Source organism: Coniophora puteana (assembly GCF_000271625.1).
Source record: "Coniophora puteana RWD-64-598 SS2 unplaced genomic scaffold CONPUscaffold_5, whole genome shotgun sequence".
NCBI lineage: Eukaryota > Fungi > Basidiomycota > Agaricomycetes > Boletales > Coniophoraceae > Coniophora > Coniophora puteana.
In genome coordinates, this window is record NW_006913057.1 from 1,007,499 (window position 1) to 1,025,231 (window position 17,733).

The following is a 17,733-nucleotide window of genomic DNA, read 5'->3' on the forward strand; positions in this document are numbered from 1 at the left end:
GGGTGGTGGCTGTACCCCGTCGCAATTCCCCATATCTACCCGACCGACGCTTTCTCACGGGCTTTCTTTCCGACCACATCATTGCTATCATGCCCATCGTCGTTCCCAATGTCGTTCCCAAACGTCCCAGCAGGCCCTGCTCCCCAATCACTCTTCCTCTTCTCTCGTGTGGTATATTGACTCATTTCTGATGTACGCGGCGCGGAGAGGCTCGTCGACCGACACGCGTTCATCATCCTACTTGATGTCGGGCTGTCAGTAATCCGGAGACAGATCGGGATCTGGTGAGTAAACTCCTTTCTCCCCGTGCGCTGCGAGGCCTCTCAGTCATACAATCCTCCTAGATCATTTGAGCAGGCGGGGCAAGGAGGGCGGTTTCGGACTATACAACTCGTGGCAGTATAGAAGTATTCCATTCGTGGTAACGAATCGCGATTCCCTATTTAATCGTAATCAGCGCCACCTGCGTCTCTCCCTTTCGCCTTCATCATCTCAGTCGTAGACTTAGCCGTCTGTCTATCCCAAACATGAAACGCATTGCATCTAAGACTGAAAGCTCGCGACGCGTGACAAGACGTCGAATAAACGACTTCATCGACGATGTCGCCATTGAAGCAGAAGAGGACGAAGAGGGCGAAGAGGACGAAGAGGGCGAAGAGGGCGAAGAGGGCGAAGAGGGCGAAGAGGGCGAAGAGGGCGATGAGGGCGATGAAGGTACGTTCTTATGTTGTCATACCTAACGTATTTGTTGACGCGGTCATATCAGAGTCCTATGTCGACCGAGCCTCGGCCAGCGAGAGGATAACAAACCGATATACTACACCGTCGGCAACTAGTATACATGGTCCTTCACCGCTCAATCAATGGCACTCGTTGGTCACCGGTATTGAGGCTCGCGTATCCGAACTCTCTCCCTTGAAGGACCCACAAGCTTGGGGGTTGGTCCGAGGATACGCTCGAGGGGAACTCAGCTTTGTCGAAGTGACGGAAGGCCTCCAGGCGCACCTTCGAGGCCGATATGCAGAAGAGGACTGGGTCCCCGCCTTTAATGTCGTTTGGGAGGCAGAGGACGACGAAGAGCTTGCTTTACAGCGGTTGCGAGAGCTCGAACAAGCCTACCTCGCTCAGGCCGACAATGTTCCCACTTCCCATCGCCCGACGCAAGATCACCAATCGTCACTAGAGATACCTCTTCAGGCATCGACTCGTCAAGTATCAGAAGCCTTGGAAGCTACGCTGATGGCAGAGTTCAACAGTATGACCTCGCCGAATTTACTATGGAGAGTTCGCATACAAGGTAAATGCGTGATATATACTGCGCTTGTATCCAATTTACTCATATATCTCAGCGGATTCGAGGAGATATCTGCACGCTCTATTAACGACTCAGGGAAAGGCAGCGTATGTGTATAATGGTTTGCCGAACTTTATCTTCATCGAGGCACCAAGCAAAGAGGCGGCCGCGGACAGCTTTCCACTGTCACATCGTCCATCCACTGGAGTAATCCAATCTGTTGATAGGACAGAGAGCCTTTCCGCCGCTGCCGTTTCTTCACCGATGACTTGGGTTCGGCCTCGATATGGCCCTTACGCGGAGAATCTTGGGTTCGTATGTCCTAAACCACGCGGATCTCGGGAAGCGGGCGGGGACGAAGAGGAACAAGACACTGACCGAGTTTTTGTGCTATTCGTGCCCAAAGCCCAACCGTCTTCTGGCTCCTCCAACTCTCGCAGACCTCCGAGGCTCATCATTCGCCGCGAGTTTGTTCCTTCTCTCCTTCCTCTCGCTTCTGCCAAAGAAAGGTTTCATGGGTTGGTACGGGAGCTACCTGACGGACGCTTCACGTTGGCCCAGCATACGTTCACCTCTGAGGGCTTCGCTGTCATCGACTTCCATCAAAGAGACCTTGTTCCCGCTTCGGATATTATACCTGAAGATATTACAGCGTTCACTGAATGCTCGCTCTGTCCGTTTGCCATCTCTGCTGAACGTGATCGCTTCGCAGTCAGCAACTACATCTATGGTGATCGCGTAATCGCAAGCCTGGGGGATAGCGGTCCGGAAGTCTCTGGCTACGTCCTCGGCACGGAGGGGTCTACCGTGCAAGTTCGCGTTGTCCACAACTCTCAGCCCATCACTACGACGCTTCTAGCGTCTCAAGTGCAGCGCATTTTTTGGGAAGGGGACAACGTACGCGTTGTCGCGGGTATTCATAGGGGTACCCGAGGGACGGTCTTGACGGAGGCAGAAGGAAACTTGGTGTTCACCACGGGTCGCTCTCATTCTCAGGTATTTAGCTTAGTGCCCCGCTTTGTAGCTTTACTAACCTCGTGTAGCTTACAGTCCCAAAGCAATATGTCGAGACCGACAACGAAATCGTCAGCGGGCCCTCCGGCGCCCAATCTCAATTCCGCGAAGGTGATTATGTTAAGTCGTTATCGTTGCAGCGCTGGGGGAAAGTCCTCTCGATCCAAGCAGACATAGTATGTTTCTCGGAGCTACGTGCCGTTGAACTTAGCGAGGACGGCATCGGACGTCTGCAGCTACTGCAGAAATTCGTCAAGGTGTGATTTTATTTTAATATGATGGGTTGGAATTTTTCTAAGTCTGGACTGCGTCCATTAGTTGCACGACTCTGTCCATAACGTCGGACTACTAGCTTCAAAAAGCTCTGACCCACTCCACGTTGCTGCTGTCGCTCGTACCTTTCAACAAACAAGCGTTGGTAGGCGAAGTTCTGCGCCATTCTACACCGGCAAGGACCCGCTTGAGGGGGAGAACATTGTCGTCGTCTCTCGTCGCGCTGGTTCGAAAGGACTTGTAGGCCAGGTCACCAGTACGAATCCGCACCGCCAAGAAGCCACCTGTCGTCTGACGGCTTTGGGAAGACTCGAGACGCTCCCCTTCAGTACTCTGGTATCCTTGTAAGTAGCCCATGATTATCATTGCCGCCAAGCTGACCCCAAAGCAGGAGAAACGGGTTATACTTGACTGGCACTCCAATACCCGATCACAAAAGGGGATGGTTTCAGGCCGAACGAAGAGCATTCTACGGCTTGCCCGCCGTGGGGGATCCGCTTCCCAGATCTGTCACACCTCCGCAAGATGTAGAAATCCCACTGACAGACTTCGAAAAGGCCGATATTGAGACACGGGCGCTCGCGCTCGCACAATCCGCACTTGCCCAATCCTCACAACACGAGGATGTACAACGACCTTCTTCGCCCCTCCCGTTCCTTCTTGACGACAGAATTTGCGCTAACCTCGGGAGTAGGGGAGTCCATGTTGGGTTTCTACCTTCGTACGAGGGTGGGAGTCAGGTCAAGGTGTCAGGCTTCACGGATAGCCCAGATCGGTTTTGGAGCAATAAACTGAGCTGTCCTGCTCCTGACGGCTGTGTCGCCGTATCATGGAAGGTGAACGGCACTAAACCACGATCTGCCTTCGTCCCCGCCTCGGACTTGAAGCCGTGCCCCCCTCGCGCGAAAAACAAGTACATTTTGGTGCTTAGTGGTCCGTACGTCGGTCAAATCTTCCTCACAAAGGGTTACAAGAAGGCGAATGATGTCTATGTCGTACATGAACATCGGGACGAGATTCCGAACGGTATAGTCACCGAGGTTAGAGAGCATGGATCTAATTAGCAGCGGACTACAATTTACTTTTGATGTGCTTTCTCAATGTATCATTCAAATTTGCACGTATATTACACGACTCAGCTCTTCTGTTCCTGCTAGAACCCACCATTAACCGTCAACAGTGGAGCAGCGGAAGAACAGGGGTGGTGGAGCTCCATTCTATACATCAGACGTTGGGAACGAAGAAGCAGGGCAGAGGGTACACGTTGAACGAGAAGTTTTAGCGAGGTAAGGGAAATAGAGACGATGTGCTTGGATAGTAGCACGTCGGTCGATCGAAGAAGGTGAGGGGTCGGGGCGCGGAGAAGCGCAGACGCTCGTTGTGGCGCGAAGAAGTGATAGAAGTTGGTGAGCTGACCAGACTCGCGTCCCATATCACTCACCGCGCATTGGTGTCACCCTTCGCCTCACACTTGTGTATAAAGGTGCGTACTTCATGCTCCCGCCTCGTCCTCAGGTCTCCCGCCGCCTTATCTTTAGGTTTTTCTTCATCATGCCCAAGGCGTCACGCACTACCCTCTCTCGTTCGCGACCTCATCCGTACACCAAGACCGATGGCACAACCAAGAAGCCTACACCCAGGTCAAAGGAGCCTCTCCGCACTTCCTCAGGGAACCTGATCTTTAATGCTCGTCTTGGAGGTGGACCTCAGTTCTTTGGGCTCTTTGTCGTCCTGGTGCGCATTCATTTGCTCTGATTGTGTACGCGTGAATTGACCCGAATGAATAGCTTGGAATTCTGAAAGGAATTCGGCGCTGTCTCGAGTGTCGAGTCCTGGACCTCCCAGAATGTGTATGGGAACGCGGGCATGGGTCTTCCTGTGACCATTGCAGGTCGAAAGGCTGCTTGTGTAGCCTCTCAGGGAATCTACACAATGTATACTATCTCAACGACATTCTGAAGTTCCTCGGGTTGCCAGGCGCGAAATCGGACCGCGAGATATACAGGCTTTACCGTGCACGACGCAACTCCAAGAAGGCACCAGCATCAGTCAGCAACAAACTGGGCGAACACCCATTCGACGACAACGATCCTTGTAAGTATTTACCTCCTATCTCTTACTTGTGCTCATCGTATCATAGTGATCGCGGCGCTGGTCTCACACAATCGTCCAAGTAGCAGGAGAGTTCTCTTACCTGAAAGTAAGTCGTTCCCACCTGGAATTTCTTACTTACAGCGATTCTTGCAGCCCTCGCGGAATTGAAAAACCCCAACCTGCCTCTCTACATTCCGTCAGCGGGGACGTCAGCGGGGACGTCAGCGGGGACGTCTGCGGAGACGTCAGCAGAGCCGTCGACGGGGACGTCAGCGGGGAAGTCAGCGGGAACGTGTGCAGAGCCGTCGACGGGGACATCAGCGGGGCCATCGGTAGGACCATCGGCGGGGACGTCAGCAGGACCGTCAGCAGGGCCGCCAGTGACAGTGTTGTCAGAGGCGCCAGATGCGTCAGAGGCGTCGAGCGAAGTGGACGAACGTAAGTAATCATGATCTGTATCGTCCAATTTAACGCCTTCATCATTCCTCGACAGTTGCAGACGATCCTGATGCTGCGACCATGCCCGATGCTGCGACCATGTCGAACACCTGACACAGCGAACCCACAGCCGCTTCCTCATACCGTCGGAAGGTTAGCATCGGTGTCCAGGGATGAATGGATTAGAAGTTACAGATACAATGTACATTAGGTTTGTCGTGTATATACAAATCGTCAGGAAACGAACTATATCGTGTTCGGTTTAATCACTGTCGGAGCAGTCGGAGCACATAACCTACGCCTACCCCAGCGTTCTCCTACGTGCACAGGGATCGTTCTCATCACGAACTCCCTCAGCGTACCTTTGGCTTCGAGCCAGAGGCGTCGTGGGTCCATACGTGTGCTCCCCAGATAGGCGTGTGGGAGATGTCTGGGGCGGTCCCCCCAGCAGCTCTCTTCATCTGAGTCGGCTTTAGTTTCTGTGAGATTAGCCGTCTCTTTGCCCTTCGGGTTCGCGTTTCCCTTCGGATCCCTGTCCGGTCGCTGATCTTCTTTTCCTCCCCCAGGTGCCCAGCACTCAGCCTTGTAGTGGCCTCTCTTGCCACAGTTGTGACATACCCCTTTGCGCAACCTTTTCCCCTCATCTTGCGCTATTTATCCGCCGAGCCTCGCTTCATACATCAAACACTTATTGCATTCTTCACGAACATTTTCTTTGATTCCCTACGTTGTACGATTTCTCCATAGTCCTACTTTGCACGCCACGACGCCAGCCCAGATTTCAAGTGAGAGGGTAATACAATTGTCGTTAGAATAATGCTAGTAGCAGCGGTATCTGTCACTATGTATCTACAGTAATCCAAGAGAATGAAAACATGATTCACAAAACAAGACAAAAGAATGAAACTCTACAAAGCCAATCACATCTACATGCAGCTCCCAATTACGAACGATACATTGGCCTATATTCGCTCAATATACTTGGGCCCCCGGATCAACCGGCGGAGCACGCCGGCTGTAGACGTTACGGGCGCAATGATACCTGAGAATCTGGCCTGATTACACTAACTTTTCGTTCCGGTACCTTTAGAAATCCTAAATCGCAGCGTAAGAACTACATCAAAAGCATACCGGGAATACGCACCTTTGAGAGAGCTTTGAGAACAACCCTACTATTCAGCCATCGCTTGCTGATAGCATGGCATAGCGACGTCGTCGCCGGAACTACCGTGGCGAGCTGGGCATGTTCCTCTTTCCAGAGAGACGCCCCAAAATCAGCGTAGTGGCGAAAGGGGTCTTTCTCGCCTTCATTAAGAGGCAGAAACTGCCGTACAATGAAAAAGAGGTGTTCATACGGGCTGCAGAGACAGCCGTCACTCCGAATGGATATCATCTCTTCGATCACAGCAGGCACGTCGGTAGTAGAGTTGACCCTAAAGAAAATCTGGCTGTTTGGACGCGACGAACTCGCAGTTGCGAAGTTTACTCCATTTAGAGAATGCCGACGGTGCGAAAGAACCCTTTCGGGGAGATTCTTGAGGTGGGGTGGTAGATCGAGGTACGCATCAGCAGCGGCCCATGCTTGCTTCAATAAAACGGACGGCGTAATGTAAGTTCCGGCAGATATGGTGTTCTGGTGACCTCTAAGATCCTCGCCTGTCATGATTGTCTTGATATCCGTCATTAACGTGCCACCCTGATAGAGACTCCAGCACTGCTCCAGTATCGGAGTACATTGCTGGAGGAGCGCTGGGCAGCACGGCTGCTGAAGGAACGCTTTGGCGTTCGACGCTGTACAAAAAGTCTCGAGCATAGTTCTCTCGAGCATTCCTAGTTTTGTCGTCAGAATCGCACACCAGAAACAAGACTGATATGCGTACCGAGCTTGTGGTTTGTATTAACTTGTTCGAGGATGCCTATCAAACGCTCGAAAGGGAACATCCACCAGCCATGCATAGGCCCATATCGGAGCAAGAACTCGCCGATGTGAAGAGAGACATGATGATTAGGCCGCCAAGGGAGGTGTGGATAGACTTGCGCTATAGTTCGTAGATATTCCTGCATGTACCGGAGGTAGTTTTCGGCATGACAGACCGTCGTTCGGTGGGATGTTGCGTATCGTACAGCAATCGACAGGAGAAAAGTAGCATGCAGAAGTAACTCTCTTTCGGCCGTGTGCGTGTCAGAGGGTGCTGTCGTCCAAGTCCACATTAGAGCTACAGGTATATCGAATTCAAGACACGCCCTCCACTGGTCAGCCTTGAGTTTGCCGTGCTCGGAGCGACCAATATTCTTTGGTGGGCCCCGGCGCCAAGACGGCGCGACTACATCTGCTACAACAGAGCGTATAGATGCGAACTCCGCCTTGGTCAAACCTAATATATGATGGGTAGGATTATCCGTGTGGTGACGGTCGTTGTTGGCGCTTGAGTATTCGTCGACAAGATCTTCCCCGATTATGTCATCTATCGGCGTATGCTGCTCTACCTCCAGTAGTGCAGGGCTCATTCGTGCATCTGAGTTCTATCCATGTTCGTCGACGTGAGCTATGAATCGATATGCAAGAGACGATGTGCGACTTACATTTATCGGTGTATGGTGCTCTTCCAATAGCAAGGAGGCCGATTTTGTACCCGAGTTCTGTTCGAGTTCATTATCGTGAGTCGAACAGCTATAATCAAGAGGCGAGACACTTACGAGCAACGCAGTAATATACATTTTCTTGGTAATTTTGTCGGATTTATCAAGGGTTACGGACCTCTCGTCGGCCAACACAGCGAGCTCGTGCAGCCGTAACCTGTTCAGACAAGAATACGTCGGAGCATCGTCAAGAACCGTCCTACATTTCTGTAGTCGCTCCTCATCGATAGGCGCGGGCGCGGGGGTGGGCTGTGAGGCGGCGTTTTTCTCCTTGGGAGGCCTCTCGTCGAGTCCAATGATGTCTCGAAAGTGATACTGAACTACGCCTAGAAATAAGTTGTGCATACCATCAACGACCATATTTTTCGTCGGGTCCCAGTAAGGTAGCCGCATTAGCTCGCTCCACCGTATACCGTGTTTTTCGAAGATCCGATGGCGAGCTGCCTTGGTGGGTGCGTCTCGCCACGCCTCCGCAGCCTGCATGTGTGCCTCTCGCGTGCGCCAGTGCCACTTACTAAAATCAAAGTTACCGAGGTCGTATTTGTCGATCCAGCAGATTGCGCAGGCATGACGCCCTGCTATACCGGAAGACCCTCCCACTTTTCTGCTAGCAGGCAAGTCGTGAACCCCAACGGCGATGGCAGACCGCGCCAATCGCCCATTCGGGTGGTTCTGTGTCGCCGAATACCAAGTGCCAGACTGCCAAGCGGGCAACATGAAGTCGATCACGGGCCTGAGGAAGTGGTTCATCTCGTCGACGCGCGTTTCGTGGGGACCAGGGATGATACCGGCCAGGTACATGTTCTCGGGCTTGTATCGTAGGCTCGGTGGAAGATTGAGGAGAGCTAGGGCTATTGTGCCAACAGAGGCGGTTTTGCCGGAAATTTTGTTTGTGTATGGATTAAACCAGTCGATAGAAAGGCTCCAAGCTAGACGAAGTTCAGGGCGTTTGAGGCCATCCAAAAACGGTTTGCCGTCGGGGCCAGCAATTTCACCGAGGCCCGTCCCTTGCTTGATATCACGGAGCTCGTGTTCGAGGTTAATCACAGTCCCTCGGTCCAGAAGTTCCTCCATTCCAGCTCGACTCAATAGATTACCGACGAAGTCGTTGAAATCGTTGACAAAAAATGGACGAATAGGATGGTCGACTGCAGCTTTTTCGCCATGAGGAAGTTTGCGGAGCAAAGATGCTCCACAAGGGCGCCCTCCTCGCCGTCGAACGAACTGACAGGTTCGAGGGAAGCGCTGAGCATTATTGTCAATGGGCGGATGCGTGTAAGAACAATTGGGGCACGCGGCATACTGGTAAAGTCGCGGCTGAAGATTAAAGTGGGAATGGACAGTACGGATATCCTTAGGTAGGGATTCTAGAACTAGACGTTCACGTTGACTTAACGTGCGGGGGGACTGGCCTGCAAACGGGTTCGTAAAGGAAGTCTGAACGAGGAGACGTAGAAAGGATAGCGTCGTGTTGCACCATGCTCGGGTGGTGTGGCCAAAGAGGTTAAGGACGACGACCAAGAACATGGAGAGGAGGACAAGAGGGTTGGCCCCGGGAAGTTTGCCCGCATACCATTGAGCTGCAAGCAAATCAGATAACCGTGCTTCGATAAAGGCACTTCCCTAATTTCAAGCGCACGCACCAGTATCAATGCTCACGCTTGGTGGTATAGCTACTGTAGAACGTGCAGCTAGAACGTTGCGGTAGCTGCGAAGAGATTCGATATATTCATTAGTCTCATCTACAATAGCGCATCGCAAGGTGTCAGTCGAGGGGTCGTTCGATGGAAGGATGAGGAGATGGGACTGTAACAGCGCCAGCGCCCACTGCTCATCGTCATGAAGATGGCTGAGAGCACCTCGAGAAACAGTTTCATCGCTGAGATTTTCAAGCACGGTCTTCGTGGTAGACAGTTTCTGGAAAAGTTCGTGATCGATGCGAAACAGGTGGGCGTAGCTATCCGATGTGTTACTGGGATATTGACTGGATCCTGAAAGCGACGCCTGAGGAAGGCTCCTGGTTCCTTCAAGGACGAGGTTGCGGATACCGTCGACAAGAGAGGGCGACACTCCTCGTGCTTCGGCCTGGGGTAGACTTCCGGTTCCTTCAAGGACGAGGTTGCGGATACCTTCAACGAGGGAATCAGCGTCGGAAGCAGAGTCGTGGAGACTAGCGGTGTCCTCAGATATGCTGTCATCATCTGATGTGGAACTCTCGGGCGCTGGGGTATTAGCAAAGCTGCGGGAGCGCATTGTAAAGGTTGGTGCCGAGTATTGGAGGGGAGTATGGGGTGGATTTTATCCATAGCAGAAACAAGGAGGCTGCCATGCCTGTGAGTACGAAGGAGACATTTGCGATACAAGACGAACCTAATGCAAACCTCCTCGGCATTGCAAGAACTCCTGTACGAAGAGACGTGCTACGACGGTGAGATGCGTCAAAGACAAAAAAAAACACAAGACGAACCCTAATGTGACCAATAATTCGGTTGGCAGCACAACGGCTATTGCAACTTTGTATTCTTAATGGCAGCGGCTTTGTACTACCAATGCTGTGCCTTGCATCGTAATAGAACATGATGCACCAGCTAGGAAAACAAGGCAGACGCGAGGCACACCACCCGCTACAGCTGCGCAACGGATCCGGTAGGCGTCGCTACTGTGACGTGCTACTTGCCGTAGCAGTCGTAATATTACAGTGGTGTTCGCGAGTGATCTTTGCTCATGCATGACCGCTAAATATACACAGGCGTGCTTTTCTTTCGATAAAACTATGTAAGGATACATGATAAGGCCTGGAAGAGTGGACAGCCCGCAGGTGGAACTCGAATGGTCACGGCGTCAAACGGGAGTAGATAGGTTCAATAAGATGGACACTTAGCGGAGGGGAGGGGAGAGAACATACCGAACTAGTAAATCATCGTTTGTCTCTGACGCCTGCTTCCTCTCGTCGTACCGTCGCACCTCGTAGATCAGGCGAACCGTACCTTGCCCCCCATGTTCCGTTAACATGCGTAGAATGGAGAAGCGATACCTCGCCTGTATTCGTCAAGTCCTCCTACGCTGCACCTTGCATGATATTTGCGGACTTGGTGATACCGATGTAAATTACGATCCTGACGGATATTGGAGCGTCCTCAGAGGGAAGGTGATGAAGGGAGACGTGTAGGGCACCTACCAGCAGCGAGGGCTTGACCGCAGCGTCACAGCCGGAGTCGACGCACTTCGCGCGGACGTCGTGAGTCTCATCTGTCCAATGGACCCTTCTAACCCAACGAGGTCTCATCCGAGGTACATCGCCGAATAGTGACTATGATTACGGGATGAGTAAAAGGCGATACAGCGATTATACGTGCACGACACATACGGAGGTACGAGAGGCATGGAGTGCCATAGACGGGCGGAAAGGAATGCAGAACAGCACAAAGAGGGCGAAGTGCGAGAGGGGAATGACGGTACAAGTGCTCCCAGAAATAATGCGACCAGGCAGATTAAGGGGGGGACGATAAGAGCAGCGATGGTCCACCAAGGGGCGACGAGCAATGGCGACGAGGGAGTAGTGGTGATGGTCGAAAAGAAAGAGCGTGGGAAGCCGCGAGCAGGCTTGATATGGGGAATTGCGATGCTTGGGCGGCTATCGCGGATCCCCGGGCGGCTATCTCGGGAGATCCGAGATAGCCGCCCACAAGCCGCCCACGCATCGCAATTCCCCATATCAAGCCTGCTCGCGGCTTCCCACGCTCTTTCTTTTCGACCACCCCACTCCCATCCCGCTCAACGCCCCACTCGCCGTTCTCAGCTGGGAGCGCCGCCCCTCCCGCTGATCAGGCCAGACCCAGGGCTAGCATGTGGCTGTACCTAGTTGCGATTCCCCATATCTTGGTTGCCCTCGACTTCCCACGGTCTTTCTTTTCGACCATCTCACTCCCATCCTCGCTGCACGCCTCGCTTGTCGTCAGCTGGAAGCGCTGCCACTTCCACATTTCTCTCTTGCAGATGTACGTATACTCAACGTTTGAGCTAGACATAGCCGCTGACTCATGCGCCGTTTCAGCCTATGCATATATTCATCGCACTCTTTATCCCGTACACGTCTGCAATGGATCGAGTACTGCGAGTGGAAATTGAAAGTTCGGACGAGGTAGTTAGCGTACGCACGTAGCGTTCCCCGCAGGGTAATTTCCGAGTTCCTCCTCTCAGAGTCTGGGTAGGTTGCATTTGAGGCTGACGTTTGTTTTCCGCAGCTCAGTCTCGCCCGGAAGTCGCTAATGCATACTTGTACCATTATCCCGGGGCACGATAGTGGGATTGTTCCCCTCGTGATCATCGATATTCTGCGAACGTAAGTACGTTTGCTTAGCTACGGACACGCCGGAGCAATTCGGTAATGGTAACAAGGAATTTAGGTTTGACGCACTGCATGGCGTTATCACCAGCATCGCCTCCTTCAAGACAAAGATATGACCAAGAAAAGGAGTTCCACAATACAACGACGACGCCTAAACAAGATTCCGCACATCACGCGGAGTCTTGGTGTCCGGTGCTCAAAAGGCCGCCATGCTGTATTGCCCAACTTCTGTGCACTTCAGAGATCGTCGATGCATGTAAGCCCCCTTCCCCTCCCGGACGTACTCTTTGGTACCCGCGTATTAATTGTGTCGTAGAGTTCCGTCAAGGCTACACCAGGCATTCCCGCCATTCGCCGACATTACCATCCTCTCCTCGCGACACAGTCATTCGCACGAGAGGATATGGGTCCTTTCCCCGTCTTATCGTACGAGACAACATTCCCGCTTGACGAATCCGGACCTACACCCGACGTCGCAGCAACGCCATCAACAAGTGGAGTCCAGATTTCAAAGCCCAAAGGCGAAGTTACTCGCTTGAAACGTGATGGGTATAATCTTCAAGACGCCTTGGGTTGGTCTGACGACCACTATGCCGACGTCCAGGTTGGCCAGTCATCCCTATGCGACTCATCGTAACTCACACTCTCGTAGAGACACCTTCAGGACCTTGCTACCAAGCACCTCAACCCGACCAAGACTTTCAAGGCCCAAACAGCGGAGGCGTTTAGCAAACTATGCGATGAGGTTAGTGTTGCGCGTGTAATCATAATTCCCAGACCCTCATCTTTTCAGGCAAAGAAGAAGTATCCTGAACTCGCCAATTACGAAGACGATTGGGTCGCTGCCGATTTCCTGTCCATTTACTGCAAGAATAAGAAAGCTAGAACTAAGCTTAACTAGGAGTAGCGTAGAACTAAGCAGCTTCCATGGTTACTGTACGGTATAAGAATTCACTCATGCACGATACAAAAGCAGATTACTCAGGTACAATTCAATGATAAGCCAGTCCTGGATGACACAATAGCAACCGGCCCAAGTACGATACAATAGTAGACTTAACCTCGTCAAATCCGTCTCCTTTTGTTCCCCTGTCTGCACATATATTTGATGTCTGTGACAGTGACTTGTTCATCCTACGTATACCCATGTCCGACACCGAGTCTAACACCATCCCCCACCACGGCGATCCTACTCATTCGCAGGATGCCCCCACTTTCAGCAGAGGGCTCCAGCGCATATTGCCTTCATTCTTGGTCTCCACAGTTAATTTACCGAGGCCTATACCTCAGCTCCCTTCTCTGGAGCGCCATCGCGAAGCACTGAGACCCAACGACGCTTCCCATCCCATCAACTACAGACGCCCTTCAGCCGTGGCCGTCCGAGCGGATCGTCTCTATGAACCCGTCGTAAGTTCAGCTCCGATTTTCAATCTCGTCTTTAAATATATCCCTTTCTAGATAAGTCATACCCAATCCACCGTTCGTGATCCTCCAGGGCTGGACCCTGTGGACGATCCTTCTGTGCCGCAGCATCGACAATATTCTCTTCCCGCTGTCTCGCTGGATGCGCATACACCCCCTCCTCGCCAAAATACTAGCTCTTGTCCCGATCCATCGCGCCAGCAGTTCGCAGATCCTGGGCCTGATCTTTCACTCCAGCAGGCCGAAGCGTCCAATCCGGTCCTCCAACAACATGTAAGTGACCGAGTCTCGATCCCACATTCCAGCGCCATTTTCACGGCTCTTTTAACACCGCCGGTTCGTTTGTACAGGCTGGATGGCCTGATCCTCCGTCTCCAGGTGCTCTGCGGCCTCCTCTCCCCGTTCATGCTCGCAGCAAAGGCAAGACGAGTATTGGACCTCAGAGGTCCAGCCCCACTGTTGACCACCACGAACCATATCCTAGTGTCGGTTCGCGAAACACGTACCGTGAGCCAGTCCAGAAGCGGCTCTTGGGTACTTTGAGGGATGCAGACCCCCATGTTTCTATAGTAAGCGTATTATTCTATTGCAGCCGAGAATGACCGACCATCCCAACATTCGCTACAGCAGGCACATACCGCAGACGTCGACGTAGCATCCATCTTTCCACTGTCTTCCAGAGCCGTGACAGACGCGATGGTAAGCCACGTCTTGATTCATTGTAAATCAATGCTCAAGCCATAATAATAGCGCCAACCATCGGTTCCCGATAACTATAATGACCATGTCATGGCGCCTCCACCTGAGCTGAACGAACCACCAGCTACCACACAGGGAAAACCAGCGAGCCCTAACGAGAAGCACACATTGCCCACCTCACCTACGCAGCAAGACTTGACGTCCATCTCGAGGGATACTATCGCGCCCTCCTCCGTGCCGGTTATCGCGGACGAGGATATCTCCATGGTGCGTTTTTTAATTGTTACTCCCCATCTGAGGTTCTGACATCGACTTGAAGCTGAACATAGGGAACGCGTATGGAACAGTAAATACGAGTGGGTCTTCCCGTCCAGCACCTGAACCACTGCTAGGATCAGTACATGTATGCCACCCCCCTCCACCTCGCCCTTTTGACGTGTTCTTTTACTTACACTATTTCTAGGCCGTATTACGTTCTGAGTTACAGCAACCTGGAACAGGGCCCATGCCGAATACTCCAAGCCGACCATTACCCCTACCTCATCGCGCTGGCGTCTATCTAACAGACGAGCAGGTGGGGCACCTAGCAGGCAGGCTAGCGCCCATGCTAACGCAAGCCCTTCTGGACTTTTCACGATCCAACACATGGCATGCTGGCCCCCAGGGCGGAGGTTTCGTTCAACCTTCTGCTGATGACGGCGACGACACTGAGCTCGAGGACACCACTGGTGTCCGAAAGGCACAGGCTTATGGTCAGGATTTCGCTACCAGACGGGCGAAAGCCGAAGCCAGTGTAAGTTTGGATCCGGCGCATCGGAGAAGGAAGGGTAATTATGTGAAGTATCCGAAAGGGCTACATGTGAGTAGTGCACGCCTCCCTTCGCTGTTTGCGTATAATACTTAATTCGAAATAGAATGCAATCCGCAAATATCTAGTAGAGAAACAGCTGTATCTCTCCTCCTCAGCACGAGACCGCGCCTTGCCAGTAGCAAACCCGATGGATGTATCCCGGTACGAAGCCGACGCAGCAAGCCCCCCCACCCTTTCGAACATCGCATTCGATTGGCCCGCCGCTCTGGAGTCTCGCTGGAACAAATACGTTCTCGATATTCTATCGGTCAATTTCTATCAGAAGGTAGAAGAAGGGATGGCAATCGAAGGCGTTGACCGCCATACCGTTGATCTTAGCACCATTCGGACGCTCATCAAAACCAAAATCACGACCACGCGGAACAAAGTCAACGAGACTCGAGCGGCAACGACAGCAGAAGAACAGGAAAGATTGAGAACGAAAGCCGAACACCGTTATCAACTTGACAGGATGAATACTCGTCGCCATGGGGTTCGCAATGTCCTGTGTTCTATCGATTCATTACTCATTACCAGTGCGTAGACATATCAACGTCGGAAGCGGATTGTCACATTTGTGCACGCCGGCATTGCGGATGATACTTGGAGGGACATAGACAATGTTCTAACTAGGCTGGACTCAGCAGGGATGAGTGACGATGAAACCGACGACGAAGGACCCCCCAAGGTGCTGCGCCGCGTTCGAATCCCATGGCTTCATCCGGATATATCAGAGTTGTTCCGTCGTGTTGAGAGTTACCATCAAGCTGTGCGCGCAGAGACACTGACACACCTGCATCGGGGGAACCGGTCGTACCCGAGGGATTACGAAGCCATCCATGTCGACAGCGCGCGGCCTGTTATACAGGGTCTTCCCGCTAACTACTACCATCCCGAGTGGTTGCGTACACTGAACGACGCTGCGCGCCAGATGTTACAGATGCAAGCCAATTCTCCGTTACCAGACCTTGTGAGTTCGCTTCACTACCCGAAGTCTTGTTTTTTACGCTCTTTCAGGCCGTTTACGATGGGCCGCTCACCAGTCGCTTATCGACCCGCTGAGCGCCCCGATAAGCGGGTCATTTCATCTTGCATGACATCAGATTTTGAATTGCTTGAGATGCCGAGCGAGGGATAAGAGTCATACTGAGATTTACAATCAATTACGTGCTCTTGATTTGCACATTCTTTAAAATATATAGGTGTTTAAATTCAGGATCTGTTTCAGCATTTATGTGACGCAGGATTCGGAGTTTTTTGTACGGTCCTATGGCCTGTTCGACTCCTCCAGAAAGATACAAAGTCACGCGCTAAATAAGAGTGTTCGATTGATTTTGTACCGCTGCTGAGTTCGTAGATTGAATCTGTCTTTTGGCATCTGATGGTCCGCGCCATGCTTGGGTTTATTTAAGATCTTGGTTCAAATATTTATGCACAAACCATATATAGACATATTTAACCTGTTTATGAGGATATTTCATTCAATATTCACACCCTTACGATTCGACCCTGCCTCAGGTGTCAAGCTTCAAGCTTCAAGCCCGGCCCGGTCCAGGCGGAGTCTGAAAGAACGGATAAGGGGTGGGTCACGTGTGGTTCACTTATTGTGACGTTGTCGCGCCGTTCCAAACCACCGCCAGCGTCTAAACTCATCGGAAGCTCCTCTTATTGTCCCTTCCAGCTTTAAAAGCTCTCTTCTTCTGTCGCTATTTCACCCATCCCTTTCTTCTCTGTGTAAACGTACATTTATCTCTTTGCGCATCACACATGGCAGCATGCTAACGACGTTTTGGACTAGATGCCAAGCAAAACATATGCGCGGGGCTTCGTCGTCGACATGGACGCCCTTAGAAGGTATCTCAACGCTTTCAACTTCAGTAAACATGAACTCCCCCCGCTTCAGCCCACGGACCCCAATCCAGAGGGGCGTGTGGGTGCCTACCACGCAAGGATGGAGCGCGTTCAGAGCGAGGTACTGCCTAAGGGAAAGCAGCTCGAGTTCTTGTATTGTAAGTCATTGCCCCTGAAACACACTCGCAATAGACTCAATTCCCGCATTCTGAAGGGTTTGTCACCCAGCATAGAGAAACGGGTGACTTCAGGACCTACTTCTTCATACCAACAAGTCGGGCCTCCGAGAAGGCCGCGCTAGAATCTTTCCCAATGGTCGAGAGGGACAGGAAACGCCTTCAACACTTCATGGCGACTACCAATGGCCTTCTCCCCGAGGGCAAGCAGGAGACATGCGCATTCAAGAGAGAAAACTTCCGATGGAGAGCCATTCCCGAGATGGCTCTATTTCCGAATCTGCACCCCATGGTGAATGTTGACTAGCTCTCACGCGCACGCTTTGTTTCTACTAGACTCTGGTCTTCCGAGTATTCCGTCGTTGTATGGTATGTGTATTGAAATGTGACGGCTCATCTAATAAGTGTGATGTAACGACCAGATGAATGCGATTGACCGCAGTAGATACGCTTGGCGCCCCCACTTTCCCAAGGATGGGCATGTTCGGTTCGTGCAATATGAGCCCTAGGGCCTCGGTCAACTTTCTAGTGGACCTTGACCAGTGCCCAACCGAGTTTCAGCCAGCCACAAACTTCCAAAGGGGACTTAGCCCTGCATGTCCAGCGATTTGGTAGGCAGACATTGCAGCAGAGC

General features: G+C 52.1%; 4 protein-coding genes across 4 annotated transcripts; all 4 read left to right on the forward strand.

The window, feature by feature from the left end:
- Positions 1-527: 527 nt before the first annotated feature.
- On the forward strand, positions 528-3,645 carry CONPUDRAFT_152861 (uncharacterized protein; the record flags this gene model as incomplete). The annotated part of the gene is made up of 6 exons (XM_007769618.1): positions 528-714; positions 767-1,297; positions 1,350-2,290; positions 2,338-2,565; positions 2,627-2,925; positions 2,973-3,645. The coding sequence occupies 6 exons, from the start codon at positions 528-530 to the stop codon at positions 3,643-3,645; spliced, it is 2,859 nt and encodes a 952-aa protein (XP_007767808.1).
- Positions 3,646-4,132: 487 nt separating this feature from the next.
- CONPUDRAFT_72319 (uncharacterized protein) lies at positions 4,133-5,227 on the forward strand (the record flags this gene model as incomplete). The annotated part of the gene is made up of 6 exons (XM_007769301.1): positions 4,133-4,315; positions 4,385-4,472; positions 4,502-4,675; positions 4,722-4,781; positions 4,817-5,113; positions 5,169-5,227. 6 exons carry the CDS (start codon positions 4,133-4,135, stop codon positions 5,225-5,227), a joined length of 861 nt encoding a protein of 286 aa, XP_007767491.1.
- Positions 5,228-12,351: 7,124 nt separating this feature from the next.
- CONPUDRAFT_152864 (uncharacterized protein) lies at positions 12,352-13,002 on the forward strand (the record flags this gene model as incomplete). Its single annotated transcript, XM_007769619.1, has 4 exons — positions 12,352-12,357; positions 12,418-12,705; positions 12,754-12,846; positions 12,895-13,002. 4 exons carry the CDS (start codon positions 12,352-12,354, stop codon positions 13,000-13,002), a joined length of 495 nt encoding a protein of 164 aa, XP_007767809.1.
- A 245-nt stretch (positions 13,003-13,247) lies between these two features.
- On the forward strand, positions 13,248-17,406 carry CONPUDRAFT_152865 (uncharacterized protein; the record flags this gene model as incomplete). The annotated part of the gene is made up of 12 exons (XM_007769620.1): positions 13,248-13,508; positions 13,560-13,796; positions 13,874-14,092; positions 14,151-14,222; positions 14,274-14,489; positions 14,542-14,625; positions 14,686-15,015; positions 15,064-15,081; positions 15,137-15,565; positions 15,617-16,042; positions 16,871-17,081; positions 17,138-17,406. 12 exons carry the CDS (start codon positions 13,248-13,250, stop codon positions 17,404-17,406), a joined length of 2,772 nt encoding a protein of 923 aa, XP_007767810.1.
- Between the last annotated feature and the right edge of the window lie 327 nt (positions 17,407-17,733).